Below are 15738 nucleotides of genomic sequence, written 5' to 3'. Positions count from 1 at the left end.
TTCCCACAACAAAGCAGTCATTGTGATATTATTTTCTCTGCACAACTTTCTCTCTCTCGCCTATTTTCTCATACCCACTTTGCCAATACTGTTGGACAAAGAGCTCGTAAGTAATAATTTAGTGATGAGGCTTTAACATTGTAACTACTCTGTCATCAGTGAAGTTCGGACAGCATTTTAATGGAGCGACAATTTAGCTTTTCTTTAACAATCATAAGAAAAATAAACAGACAGCCTCGAATTGATTTATAGACAGAGATCGACTTAGGATGTGTGAGCTCTGCAGAGGCAAAACAGCAGCAGCCAGATTCCGGTCAGTTAGACAATGAAATCAGATAATCTGTTCCAAAATCAGATAAGCCTCACCTGTTAGCTTCTTTCATCTCCTCTCATGCAGAGAAGATCAATGTCAACAAGGTCATCATCCCTAAAAGTAATCTCTCCTCTTACTCTGCAGATGCATTATTACTTCTTTTTAAATGTTATTAAGACTAAGGCTGTCCACAGCAGTGCAAAGTCGCACTGCAGCCCATCCCCTTTCAGCTGATCTGCAGCTGGAAGGGGAGACAATAGGAGAGAGAGACACAAAATCCAAAGTCCATTGTACACAGATGGATTTTCATGTGGCTCATGTTGTGTTTAGAATTCTCTTACTGTTTCCTTCTATGTATAAGATACATTCTAGAATTTTAATAATTGTGGTTTTTAATCACTTTTATGCAAAGCAAGGCATTCCAAATAAAGGATAGTGTGAACATAATTACATTTTGGCAATCAATGTTACTTCTTACTACGGAGCCCCGCAGGGGACATGGGAGAAAAAAAACAGACGGACTTTTGCGAGATCTCGCAAAAGTTGAATTCCAACAATGGCGGCAGCTACTTAGTTGTAATATTACTCTTTCTGGGTCACAAAACACACTTTTAAGATATTTTGAGGTGTGAATGTAGTTGTGTAAACGTCAGATATCTGCTCGGTTTACAAGACATCACATATTTGCAAAAGTGCTCCAACGTTTTCGGAGATGTATGAAATTTTTGCGAGTTCCCAATTTATTTTTGCGAGATCTCGCAAAACTCATCATCATCTATTTGATGATGATGTTCTATGTTCCAGCTTATTCTGGTTTATTTTTAGTTCTGCCCGTGTTAAGTCTGTGTTTCCTAGTCTGCATCCTTGTGTATTGTTTCCTGTTTTATTTTGAAGGATTGTGTCTTATATCAGTGTGTCCAGCTCTGCTCCTCCTGTCTCATTAGCCCCAATTTCTCCCAGCTGTGTCTCCCTCCTGTTACCCATTCCCTGATTACCACCCTGTGTATATTAGCCCTGTGTTTTCCTCAACCCAGTGTTGCGTTGTACTATCAGATCATGCCTGTGTGTTTCTGGTTCTCAGGGTTCGTTGTTCTGTTCATGTTTTGTGCTTTGCCAGCAATAAAGCTGTGGTTTTCTGTTGAAATTTGTCTTCACGAGTCCTGCGTTTGGATCCTCACCTCTGCCTGCTGCACACAGAGCCCTGAGAGCTCAGTCTCCAGCCTTGGTGGGGTTGTTTTCATATTGTTCTCTTCCTCTAGTAGTCCATTAAGAAGACTGTATAAAAACTTTAGGGAAACCCATTCCTTGTTTATTTTCTTCATAGCAGTAGATTTGTGATAATAATTTATTTAATTTGTAGCCTTGTTGGTTTTTTACTAACTGATTAATACAGTGGGAGTCGGACAGTCACTCTCCTTTGTAGTTCTTTTTTGGTCTCCCATCTGATATTTGTGCTATTAAATCCTACATTGTGTCACAACCTTGTTCCATTTTGTTTTCTCTGTCTGGGCTGTACTGGAGCAGACTACCGATACTGAATTTCACATTAAAAACAATTAGGTGCTTCAACAAATCATATTGAATTCCTTATGCTATTATTGCACACTTCCCAGCATGATATACCTAGTGTCCCAATAAAACCTTAGCATTTTGTCTAGAATCTTTATTAAAGCTTTTTTATAAAGTTAAAACAATTCTCAGTATGTATTTATAATCATGAACATGCTCTCTGGTTTGACAGGAAAAAAGTAGATATCGGTAGAGCCGGTGCCACGCATGACAAATTTTTGGTGAGACGATGAGAAATAGGACTTTAATGTGAATGCCAGAGATGAACTCTAAAGGTAGACCAGCATGCTAATGTCAGGCTGAGAGGTGCAGTGCCTGTGGACATTTTACTCTAAAACAGACTGTAAAGGACAGATAGTGAGTTTTGACAACCCTGAAAAATAAATACATCTTTAAAAATCTCACCTCCGGAGGTGAATTTGTAGGCTGCGCATCAAATTCCCCACCTTCTCAGCTCCCTGGAGACTTATTACGGCCGGTTTGCACTATGTGTCAGCACAAATAAAATTGTACTTATTATTTCTTTGCTTACTATTTTATCCGCTCTTTTTCCCCTCTGAAGGTCAGAGGCATCAGATCCTAAATTGCTGTGACTGTAGCGTGCTGAGGCTGATCCTCTCAAAGTAGGAGGGCGTTTGCCATGTTAGGAGCTCGGCTCAGAGCTTATCCTGCGGTAACCGATGTGGAAAAATGCGGACTGAATCTCTGAAAGACCTGCTCCTGCCGCTGCCCATGCAGGTTGTTGGCGGTGGAGGTGAACTCGCAGCAGATAACACGAGTCCTCTTTTGAATGGATCAGAGTAGCCTTTCTAACAATGCTGTAGCAGCTGGAAGCGAGGTTCAGGCCACTCAAGACAGGGAGTCATTAGTCTTACCCTGAGCTAAGACCGGAGCCCAGGGGAAACACTTCGCTTCATACCAAGCACAATGTCAGAAAGAGGCTTTGTCTGATTGATTGCACTACAGCTGTTTTTATAGGATAACATAAATTACTGAAATTAAAAGGGCCATTCTATAACTTATGTACATTTAATGAGGACAGAACTGGCCATGTAGTGGGTCTGCTGACCACATGTATTATCGAGGGCATTGGATTCATAGGTTCATAAGCCAATGGCTGCTGCAAAATTAGCTTTATTCATTAGTTTGAGCATTAGTTTTCATCCTGCTTTGCTTGATGCATCACTCTGAGTTATTTCCCCCCTTTTATCTTTTTATTCTTTGCCCCAAAAATGAAATGTAGAACAGGTAAAATATCATTAGGTCATGTAGTTTTCCCAGAATGCCTAGCTGAACTGCAATAAAATTTTATTTAAAGGAGAGTTGCTAACACATGCATCAAAAGCCCACAAATTCTAATCTGGCTATCTCCATTACACTCCCCCCAGATGGCCCGTAGATTAAACTGCTACTGCCCTGAAAAGCTTATGACAACATATACGGTACATTAACATATGTAGCACTGCACGCTTACATTTAGAAGTCTATTTGTCCTTTGCAGAGGACGCTGTATCCAGGGTAATAATTGTCAAACCCAAACAGAGTGAATCAGGACTTTGCAAAGAGCCATTTGGACAATAAAGGAAATTTGTTCAGTGCCCTCAACAGCATTTCAGTAAATAATACAAGCAGCTCTGAAATTGCATTGATATTAAACACAAGCTCAGGGCAGTTGCTCGATTACCCTTTTCTCTCTCTCCTCTCTCTCTATCATTTACTTAACATGGTGATATTTACTGTTTCTGAACATCTGCTTGTAATTTAATCATCATTTGAACTGTTGGCTTCTTAATATTATCCATTAATCTGGCCGTTATATGTTATTTGTGTTGTGACTCGTTTTACAGCTTAATGTGGGTCATATTAAATGGGCTAGCCCTTTAAGAACTTAACGTTGTATTTGTCATTTTTCTTTTTAGTTTTGTACTCACACAACTCTGGTAACAGTGCTGCTAACCCTGCATGTCATTAAGTGACTTCCAAAGCCCTTTTTTTAAATATGTAAGCGTGTCAAAATCAGGGCAGAGCTGTTAACTCGTGTGTTTGGGGATTTTGTCAATGTTACGAGTGCCTAAAAGTGTTTAATAGTGGAGGCATACAGGAGGCAACAATAAAAGTGAATTTTATCAGTGAGTCGAGAGATGGCTAAACCATTTTATTCTATCAAAAACAAACTCAGAAGCAGAACTTGTATGCTAATGAAAAAAAGATAAGCCAAATAATCAAACACACTCCTTTCCACCAAGTAAACAGCCACACAAACGCTGCTGGCATCTCTCGCTCAGCTACCACTGAGCGGTCCCTGATGACTGAATAGAGTTAGCTGTGTGCAAACCACCAGCTTCACAGGAAAATGACACAAGAAAGAAAGAGAGAGAGAAACACCATCGATGCCACCCCCCACCCCCGGAAAAAAAAATCCACAGTAGGCCTAACAGGCCTATGAAAATTCACTTATACTCACTGGGATGTATTTGAACCTGTCCGAGACTTTGGAGACCGCTCACATGCAATCTGCCTAAAAGTCATCATCGTGTAGCCTAGTGGAGGTGATGCTTTGTGTAGCTCAAACACTGATTGGTTGAAAATCTGAACAGAAACGTAGCTGAATTAACCCTAAAACAAGAAAGAAGCCCAAAAATATGCTCAGGAGAAACAAAGGCAAACACAGTTTGTGATGTTTGACGGAGGCTAAACTGAAGGACCTACAAGAGTACGAACATAAGCCAGAGTGGTCATGTATTTTTGACATTGTCCACTGCTGGCAGTACACACTAACAACATGTAGGCTGTCCTCGACATGATCACACCTTTAAGTGTCTTGGTAGCACCTACAGACTTGGAGCCGTAATCATGAAGTGTATAATGAGCATTTTCACAGTGGAACAGAGCAGCTTGGCTTGGAAGTGACTGCTAGTCGCTGATGTAGTTTTAATAGGCTTCATTTCACTCTATTTCATACTTATTTCATTTACAATAGTGTGTTTGGGAACAGGAGAGAAGTAATCAGTTGTCAAGAGCTGACACTGACTGACACAAGGCATAATGGAAACACAACACAGTGCCACGAATATACTAATTAGTGGATCACATCATCCTTACGCTTTGGGATTTTTCATGCAGGCTTCAGTCATTTTCCACAGACCATAGTTGGCAAAAAATAAAACAGAAGGAAACTTACCTAACAGGTTAGTATTTAATTAATCCAAAGAAACATCCAGACTAGACTTCCCGTAGCTTGTTTTAACTCATAGCTTTCCCATATTAGTCAACATAGTGAATATGCTTTAGTAGGTGAGCCTACTATGCTGCTCAGGAGGTGTTTGAAGGTTCTTAGGGTCCTTTATAGGCATCCAGTGAGATGCCCTGTATATGCTATAGAGAATGTATGCTGGCCATCAGATGGCAGGAAACTGCTGCTGTTGCCATCTGTTGGCTAACTCATTAACAGGCCAGTGACTCATGGCAGTTATTACAGTTACCAATCCTTAGATATTACAATGCTACTCACACTGACATGTTTCATGTGTCAGGTTACTTAATTACCCGATGTAGATAGTAATCTGTTACATTACTTCTGTGTTGATAAGTGGCCTGAGATCCACTGCAGAAACTGCAGAAACCTAAGCCCCACTGAAAACACTGAACACTTATTTTGCTGAAGTATGAACACAAAGAGCAAAATTAGTGAAACAGAGGCCAAAGTGAACTTCACAGTGATTCTACTGTACAAACAGGCAGGTGTGGAAAAACTACAAATGTTGCAATGCTGCAAATCCAACTGCTCATCACTGTTTTAGATACAAAAAAGAGGTTAGCATAAAGCCTGTGCTGTTTAAAACTGACCTCTTTCTCTGGAGCACACTTCTCACACCACTGACCTGATTGATGCTTACTGACTACATGCTGAACGTGTTGCATCAGAGACTGCGGATTTTCTCGCTGCCATTATCTGACCAATCTGAGATGGTGTGATTGAAACTCAGCTGTCCATGACAACAACGTCAACATGTGTCCGTCTACAGGTTAGCCTTTGTCGTCGTACCCTGAGCAGTTTTAATATAACATTGCTGTTTCAGTGTATTTGCTGTGAGTGGATGCAGCAGTGGATAGCTGCTACTAGCAGTTTGTGGAGTTTGCCATTTGCTGACTTGTCCTTATCCATTCATTCAATAAAAATAATAATGTTCTTAATTTGACTCTTCAAATGTGTTTCCTGTGTCATGGCTGCAACTTCAAGTGAGCTGGTTGTGACCTGCAGTTGAAGTGCAGATAAGTGAGTTGCCTAGTACAGTAATGTGTTATAGAAAAACATGCAGAAAAATAATCTGATTACGATTACATCTTATAGAGCTTTGTGTTTCATCAAGTACTTGTGCTACTATACTCCAAAATCACTCTGTGTTTTCATTCTTCCAAAATCTAAATAAACACATCTGAAATGCCATAACAGCCATCTTTTTGAAGAATAAGGTGTCGCCTTGCTTGCAGCACAAAGCAAGGCATGGTCACATGGCTGCAGATAAATGGAGAAGTGAGGTCAAGCATGAGATCCACCTGGATCCAAAGAGGCCAGTGCTTCACTCCTCTGACCTGGCTGTGTTGGGATGCATCCAGGTAGATGCAGAGCTATCTGAGATGTTCTAATACAAGCCCTTCTGCCTGCCTCTCCTGGGTACCCTGCTACCTTTGCCCCGCCACGTGTTCCCCCCGTAGCCTACATTTCCAAAACGGTGCCACGCAAGCCCACATTCAACATCTGTCTGTGCTAGATATGTCAGTCTGCACCGGGCCCTCTCACAGCACCACCGCAAACGCCGAGAGGAAATTCATGCACTCCAGGCTTCCCACACCTCTCCACTAAATTATCACATCCCCAGAAAGACAGTGGCATGCTGCCTGAGAGTTTGGATTACGTATCATCAAGTGCTGGGCCCAGACAGTTGACATTTCTGTGTAATCATCATTACTCTCACAACTGCTTCTCAAGTAGGGTCACAAGGTAGCCAGCGCTGAAGTGTCATACAATAAATGTGTAGCCCTGGCTATATAAGTAGCTCATTATTTCAATTTGTTCATTAATATTGATAGTTAATTGCAAATGTTTAATGTGTTCAAGAATGTATACCTGCAAAGTATGTGATGTGTGTCAGTTAAATGCACAACCTTTTTATTTGTATTTTGAGGTTTATGTCATTATTTTTGATATGGTATTGATATGTACTACAGCTCCAGTGAACCCTGAAGTAGTCTCAGGTAGAGGGGTGGGAGTAAGTGGGGAGCCGTGTGCACTCTGCAGGAAGCGAGAGAGACAAGAGCTGAACAGTGTCGAGTGAACGCAGAGTTCTTAGAAGGGCGACAGACGCATTTTCGGGTTGACGGATAGTTAACTGGAGTCGAGAACTGTTGTACCCTTCTGTGAGGTAAATGTGGATTTTGTCTGACACTTGTATCCAATGTTATTGTGTAAAACGGATTAGCGCTAACACAGCCGCTAGCACAACTGCTAACATAGTTGCTAGCGTAGCCTAGCATATTCGCTAAGCTCTTGTTCTGCTCTGTTTTTATTTATTAAGCTAATGCTAAGATTGAATGTTATCACATGTGAACTGGCATTTAGTGGAGTTGTGTGATTCAGTAGGAGGAGACGGACGTCTTGCTGGTGTGTCAGAGAGGTCCCTTCTGCTGGTGTGCTGAAGTTATGTGTTCACGTGGGAGCACGTGGAAAGGACGACTGTGAGTGCTGCTGCCGCGGCCTGCTGGTAGCCGTGACCCAGTTTCCCCGCTATCCCCTTGAACTGCCTGGAGGTGTGAGTACTGTTGTTTGCACGTGCTTTTTATTTGTACTGCTTGGCAACAAGTGAAGCGACCATATTGTTTTAGGTCCCAACGCACCCTAGCCACGACTCAGGCCTGCAACGAGGGGTTTGCTAGCAGAAAGACTGTAGCACTTGAGGTGTGTGTGTGTGTTTGGTGAGAGTGCGTGTGGGCCCACAATATTATTTGATTATTTTGTTTCTGTTGAGGTAGATACCTTATCATTGTTTAACAAACTTTATTGATTTTACTTATTTTCTTTGTGTTGTTAATTCAGCATTCACTAAAGTGGAGTTAACTTTATAATTGACCTGCTTGTGTGTGATTTATTTCCATATAGTGTAGTTTTATTGCATATTTAATACCATAAGCATTAAAAAGGGAGTATCAATAGGAAAGTAACAACAGGAACCCAGGGCCCCTCTCAATAGAACGTGGGACGGGTGTTACACAATTATGGAGGCACCGCTGGGATACTCCCGTGCTTAACTTTTCTAGTTTGTTCTTTAAAGGAGTATTTTGTTTACAGATTTTCACAGCCTAGCACACCAGCATTAGGGTTTGTATGATGACTACTCGAAAAGAGTCTCAAATTGCACCTGAGCTTAGTAGCTGGTGCAGTAAAGCAGGTATAGACCCAAACCGGGCTTTTGTACTGCATGATGTTCCTTCTGATTTTGACTTATCAGACATTGAAGAGACAGCTCAGTCAGTGAAAGCTTTTGGAAGAGTAAAAGTGAGAGATAGACTAAGAGACACCCAGACAGGCAATAACCTTGTGCTGTGTGAATGCCGTCAAGCTACTCAGCCAGACCGCATACCACCACATGTACAGCCATTGAATGGAGGTCCTGTCTGGAAGATTTCCCTCCTCACTGAATCTGTTGATGACTTCTCAGCCAAGCTTAAGAAACTAATGGTAGAAGAAGGCAAAACAATTGATGATGTTAGTGCCTTGCTGTCTACTGAAACCCCACAGGAAAACTCCCCTGAATCCATCATTCGGGCAGTCGGAGACCTGTTAGCGAAAACTATGCGACCTACCAGTGAGAATACTGCATCTCGACGTCTGCGGATATTCTCTGGCCACTCTCCCACTCCAGCAGGTGAAGAGAGCCTTGATAGCTGGGTTGAGCAGGCTCGCCTGATGATTGAAGAGTGTGACTGCTCTGAGAGAGAGAAGCGAAGGAGAGTAGTTGAGAGCCTAAAGGGACCGGCGTTGGAGATCATCCAAGCTGTACGGCGAGATAACCCTGATGCTAGCCCGGAGAGCTATGTAGAGTCTCTAGAAAGTGCATTTGGATCCCTGGAGTCAGGTGAAGAATTGTACCTCGCCTTCAGGAGCCTGGGTCAACAGCGAGGAGAAAAGCTGTCAGACTTCCTGAGAAGACTGGAACGCTCTCTGACCAAGGTAGTGCAGAGAGGGGGTCTCCCTAGCCATCGAGTCGACCGTGCACGTATTGACCAGCTTATACGGGGTGCAACTGAGTCAGAGATAATGTTACTGCAGCTAAGACTCAGAGAAAGAAAGGAAGAGCCACCCGCTTTCCTGAAGCTGCTCAGTGAGATTCGAGAAGAAGAAGACCATGCAAGAGTGAGGCATGAGTCAAACACCACAGTTAGACAAGTGAAAGTTGGCGAAGAGACAAAAGCCAAATCGACAGAGGTTCAAGAGCTCAAAGCCGAGATCAAAGAGTTACGCTCTGAGCTTAAAGAGTTAGCAAGCAAGCGCTCAGATGCCGAGCTAATGTTGAAACAAACCAAGAAAGTTGCTGAGACTGGCGCGGAGAATGAAGTCCAACAGTTAAAGCAGCAAGTTCAACAGTTACAACACCAGCTGACCGTTATGGCAGTGTCACAGGGTTTAACCCAAACTGACTCAACAAAGAGAGATGGGAGAGCCAGACAAAGCAAGGTAAACAGACCATATGCTGCAAAAGATTCAGAAAGTTACTTCTGTTACCGGTGTGGGGAGAATGGCCATATTGCCACCCGCTGCATGGCTCCTGAAAACACTGCCAAAGTAATTCAGAGGCTACTCGGAGCCCTTCGTAGGAGCAAAGAGGGAAAAGGAGCTACAGGTGGCGCTTCTGAGCCCACACAGGTCGGTTCCATCCGGAAAAGTTCCGTGCACACATCCTCACAGGGTGGACTCCCAGAAGGATTGGTTGGTCCGTCCATGATGACCGATGTGACCATAGAAGGACAACCATGTAAAGCTCTCCTTGACAGCGGCTCTCGAGTCACCATTATATTTGAGAGCTGGTATTCCCGTTTCATCCCCAATGTGCCCATTCTTCCTTTAAAAGATCTCGCCATATGGGGACTGAGTGATTCCAATTACCCATACAAGGGGTATGTGGCAGTTGAGGTGGGTTTTCCCCCCAACTCAAAGGAAGCTGTAGAGACAGTCACTGTCTTGGCCTTGGTGTGTCCAGATCCAAAGAGCCCAGACCCAGTTCCTGTCATCATTGGCACTAACTCCCAGAAACTGCATTCTCTGCTGAGAGATTGTGAAGAGGTAGGAGGGAAAGATGAGATTCACTCACTGAGGATAAATAGTCTCTCCTCAGAACTGCCCTCATCACTCATTAGCCAACAAACAGGCGTGGTGGGTCATGTGAAGTGGCAAGGCCCCGGGCCAATCACTATCCCTCCTTGTGCAGTACAGTATGCAGTTTGCAAGGTGGAACAACAGCAGCCATTAGACAAAAGTATTCTAATGGTGGAGGTGGGCGAATCTACAAACCTCCCAGCTGGAGTGTTGGTCCCACCTGTAGTACTACCATCTTCTGAGATGGACACTAACAGTTTCACACTTCTGCTAAGAAACGAGTCCCAAAGAGAGACTATTGTCCCCACTGGTACAGTGCTAGCTCAGGTGTACTTGGTGGACACTGTCACTGAGTTAACAAAGACCTCCGCCCAAGAAAGGTCTATTAACCCTGAACTGTTTGACTTTGGAGATTCTCCTATCCCTGAAGAGTGGAAAGCCAGGTTAGCAGCAAAGTTATCAAAAAGAGCGGATGTTTTTTCCCTGGAGGAGTGGGACGTCGGCTTAGCCAAAGGTGTCACTCACCACATAAGGCTGAGAGACCCTCGACCATTCAGGGAGAGATCTCGCAGAATCGCACCTGCTGACATTGAAGATGTCCGACGCCATCTACAAGAACTGCTGGCAGCCGGCATAATCAAAGAGTCACGCAGTCCGTATGCTTCCCCGATTGTCATAGTCAGGAAGAAGAATGGCAAGGTGCGGATGTGTATTGATTACCGTCTACTGAACTCCAGAACCATCCCAGACCAGTACACTATGCCACGCATAGATGATGCACTGGATTGTCTGACAGGAAGCAAGTGGTTTTCTGTACTGGACCTGAGAAGTGGATATTATCAAGTGGAGATGTCTGAGGCTGATAAAGAGAAAACAGCTTTTATCTGTCCTCTTGGGTTTTTCCAGTTTGAGAGGATGCCTCAAGGCATCACTGGCGCACCCGCAACCTTTCAAAGGTTAATGGAGAGAGCTGTTGGAGACATGAACCTGATTCAAGTCCTTGTGTATCTGGATGACCTTATTGTGTTTGGCAGGACACTGGAGGAGCACGAGGAACGGTTACTTAAAGTCCTGGACCGGCTGGAGGAGTGTGGTCTCAAAGTCTCCATTGACAAATGCCAATTTTGCCAACCCCAGGTGAAGTTCTTGGGACACATTGTCTCTGCCTCTGGAGTTGCCACTGATCCTGAGAAAGTGAGTGCGGTGACTCACTGGAAGAAACCCACTGATCTGAAATCCCTAAGATCTTTTCTCGGATTTTGTGGATACTACCGGCGGTTCATCGAGAACTACTCCGCCATAGTCCGCCCTTTGACAGAACTGACCAAGGGATATCCTCCTGCACAGGGTAGCAAAAGGGGTTTCACTAAAGGAAAGCAAAATAGCTACTTTCGAGTTGCCGAGCCTTTTGGTGATCGGTGGACCCCAGCTTGTGATGACGCCTTTCAGAGCATTGTTTACAAGCTCACACATGCTCCAGTCTTGGCATTTGCTGATCCAGCCAAACCATACATCCTACATGTTGATGCAAGTTTGGATGGGCTAGGAGCAGTCCTGAACCAAGAGTGCCCAGAAGGACTCCGCCCGGTAGCGTTTGCCAGCCGCAAGTTGAGTCATGCAGAACGGAACTACCCAGTTCACCAACTGGAGTTTTTGGCTCTGAAATGGGCAGTAGTGGAAAAGTTCCATGACTACCTTTATGGGGCTAAGTTCACGGTGAGAACTGATAATAACCCACTCACCTACGTCCTGACCACTGCCAGGTTGAACGCGACAGGTCATCGGTGGCTAGCAGCACTCTCCACCTATGATTTTAGCATTCAATATAAGCCCGGCCGTGAAAATGTGGATGCCGACTCACTGTCCAGGAGTCCGCAAGACACAACAGATGGATGGGTGGATATCCCACCTTCTGGGGTAAAAGCTTTGTGTCGTCGGATCACTACAGATGGTTTTCAAGAACACACCACCAGATTTGTTGACCAGCTGGGTGTTTCGCCAGATGCCATTCCAGCTTTATATGCAAACTTCACTCAGATAGAAGTGGGCCCGCTGGAACACCTAAGCCTGAAAGAACTGTCAGAAGCCCAAGACTCTGATCCAGTTATAGGTGTGGTGAAACCTCAGGTTGAGAGAAACCAAAGTGTTTCAGCTTCCACGCATGCAAACCCAGATGTTGTGTTGCTGATACGAGAAAGATCCAAGTTAAAGGTTAAGCGTGGCCTTCTGTACAGAGTCACCACAAGACCCTCTGGTCGAGAAGTGAGTCAGATCGTCTTGCCTGCTAAGTATCGGCCAATGGTACTAAAATCAGTGCATGATGATGCTGGTCACCTGGGCACAGAACGAACTACAGAGCTCATTAAAGACCGGTTTTACTGGCCCAGAGTGGCATCTGAAGTTGCAACATACATACAGAACTGTGGAAGGTGTGTAGCTAGGAAGTCCATCCCACAGAAAGCTGCTCCTTTACAGCACATTACCAGTAATGGCCCACTAGACCTGGTCTGCATAGACTTTCTTTCTATTGAGCCAGACTCTAAAGGCATGGCTAATGTGCTGGTTGTCACTGATCATTACACCAGGTATGCTCAAGCATTTCCCACAAAAGATCAGAAAGCACTGACTGTCGCCAAAGTCCTTTTTGAAAAGTTCTTTGTGCATTATGGATTGCCGGCTCGCATTCACTCAGACCAGGGTAGAGATTTTGAGAGCAAGCTCATTAAGGAGCTATTGACCCTGCTGGGCATTCGTAAGTCCCGAACGTCACCTTACCACCCTCAGGGTGACCCGCAGCCTGAGCGTTTCAACCGTACTTTGCTAGCAATGTTGGGCACCCTGGATCCAGCTAAAAAGCCTAAGTGGAGCCAGCATATAAGCCAGCTAGTACATGCTTACAACACCACTAGAAATGATGCCACAGGATACTCGCCCTACTTCCTCATGTTTGGAAGAGAGGCGCGACTACCCATTGACCTGTGTTTTGGTGTGGGGTCAGATGAAGAAAATGACTTAAAGCACCACCAGTATGTGGCTAACATGAGAAAAGAACTTCAAAAAGCTTACCAGCTAGCCGCTGATGCAGCTTCCAGGAACAATGAACGAAACAAGAGACTGTATGATGCGAGAGTTCGGAATCAGACACTTGAGGAAGGTGATCGGGTGCTGGTTCGGAATCTGGGCCTCACAGGAAAGCACAAACTACAAGACAGATGGAACTCACTACCTTACATAGTGATCGCCAAGTTACCCAATCTCCCTGTGTATCGTGTAAAACCAGAGAGAGGAACTGGTATTGTGAGGACCGTGCATAGGGATCACCTGCTGCCCATTGGTTACATGGTCAGGATGTCTGCTCCATCAGAAAAGACAGCGCGACCAAAGAGACCAAGGACCAGGGCACAGCAAGTAAGGTGTGAAGATGAAAGTCAGACACAAAATTTGGAGCATCTGAGTGAAGATGATTGGTCCTCAGAGTCTGAAGAACAGTGTGTCTACTATGAACCTCCTTTAGCCTTTCGCGACAGTGTTGAACCTCGACGTGAGGAGGTTGTGAGCCTTCCTGACCATATGGAAAGTGATCATCCCAGTGTTCATGAATTGTCCGAGGTGGAGGAACAGGGGGAAGAACTCTCAGTAGTAGTAGATCAGACGGAGGAAAGTTCACAGCAACACCAAGACTTGGTGGAGGCTGAAGAGCTGGAGGACAGAGATGTTCCTACACCTAGTATCTCAGTTGGGGGTGCTGACTCAACCTATGACCTCCAAACAAAAAGGAGAGTGAGACCTGTTTTGCACCTCAGTTATGATGAACTTGGAAGGCCCACTGACAGACCTGTGACTATTAGTTACCGAGGTATGGTAATTCAGATTTGCTACGACCCTGACTCCTAAATGTTAATGCCCTAGCCAGTACTCTTTAGTGAGATTTTAACTGGCCTAATGAAAATAGGTCTGATGGGGACATTCAGACATTCAGAAGGGGGAGGGTGTAGCCCTGGCTATATAAGTAGCTCATTATTTCAATTTGTTCATTAATATTGATAGTTAATTGCAAATGTTTAATGTGTTCAAGAATGTATACCTGCAAAGTATGTGATGTGTGTCAGTTAAATGCACAACCTTTTTATTTGTATTTTGAGGTTTATGTCATTATTTTTGATATGGTATTGATATGTACTACAGCTCCAGTGAACCCTGAAGTAGTCTCAGGTAGAGGGGTGGGAGTAAGTGGGGAGCCGTGTGCACTCTGCAGGAAGCGAGAGAGACAAGAGCTGAACAGTGTCGAGTGAACGCAGAGTTCTTAGAAGGGCGACAGACGCATTTTCGGGTTGACGGATAGTTAACTGGAGTCGAGAACTGTTGTACCCTTCTGTGAGGTAAATGTGGATTTTGTCTGACACTTGTATCCAATGTTATTGTGTAAAACGGATTAGCGCTAACACAGCCGCTAGCACAACTGCTAACATAGTTGCTAGCGTAGCCTAGCATATTCGCTAAGCTCTTGTTCTGCTCTGTTTTTATTTATTAAGCTAATGCTAAGATTGAATGTTATCACATGTGAACTGGCATTTAGTGGAGTTGTGTGATTCAGTAGGAGGAGACGGACGTCTTGCTGGTGTGTCAGAGAGGTCCCTTCTGCTGGTGTGCTGAAGTTATGTGTTCACGTGGGAGCACGTGGAAAGGACGACTGTGAGTGCTGCTGCCGCGGCCTGCTGGTAGCCGTGACCCAGTTTCCCCGCTATCCCCTTGAACTGCCTGGAGGTGTGAGTACTGTTGTTTGCACGTGCTTTTTATTTGTACTGCTTGGCAACAAGTGAAGCGACCATATTGTTTTAGGTCCCAACGCACCCTAGCCACGACTCAGGCCTGCAACGAGGGGTTTGCTAGCAGAAAGACTGTAGCACTTGAGGTGTGTGTGTGTGTGTGTTTGGTGAGAGTGCGTGTGGGCCCACAATATTATTTGATTATTTTGTTTCTGTTGAGGTAGATACCTTATCATTGTTTAACAAACTTTATTGATTTTACTTATTTTCTTTGTGTTGTTAATTCAGCATTCACTAAAGTGGAGTTAACTTTATAATTGACCTGCTTGTGTGTGATTTATTTCCATATAGTGTAGTTTTATTGCATATTTAATACCATAAGCATTAAAAAGGGAGTATCAATAGGAAAGTAACAACAGGAACCCAGGGCCCCTCTCAATAGAACGTGGGACGGGTGTTGCCCCGCCACGTGTTCCCCCCGTAGCCTACATTTCCAAAACGGTGCCACGCAAGCCCACATTCAACATCTGTCTGTGCTAGATATGTCAGTCTGCACCGGGCCCTCTCACAGCACCACCGCAAACGCCGAGAGGAAATTCATGCACTCCAGGCTTCCCACACCTCTCCACTAAATTATCACATCCCCAGAAAGACAGTGGCATGCTGCCTGAGAGTTTGGATTACGTATCATCAAGTGCTGGGCCCAGACAGTTGACATT

General features: G+C 44.4%; 1 protein-coding gene across 1 annotated transcript; it reads left to right on the top strand.

Annotated features, from left to right (window-relative positions):
- Window positions 1-8588: 8588 nt before the first annotated feature.
- LOC309707375 (uncharacterized protein) lies at window positions 8589-14037 on the top strand (the record flags this gene model as incomplete). Its single annotated transcript, XM_082534685.1, has 3 exons — window positions 8589-11343; window positions 11806-13980; window positions 14030-14037. The coding sequence occupies exons 1-3, from the start codon at window positions 8616-8618 to the stop codon at window positions 14035-14037; spliced, it is 4911 nt and encodes a 1636-aa protein (XP_082390811.1). The 5' UTR covers window positions 8589-8615.
- Window positions 14038-15738: the final 1701 nt, after the last annotated feature.

This window comes from Aulonocara stuartgranti (genome assembly GCF_965226115.1).
Source record: "Aulonocara stuartgranti genome assembly, chromosome: 5".
Lineage (NCBI taxonomy): Eukaryota > Metazoa > Chordata > Actinopteri > Cichliformes > Cichlidae > Aulonocara > Aulonocara stuartgranti.
The sequence above is the reverse complement of the archived record's forward strand: the minus strand, read 5'-3'. Positions and strand labels throughout refer to the sequence as shown.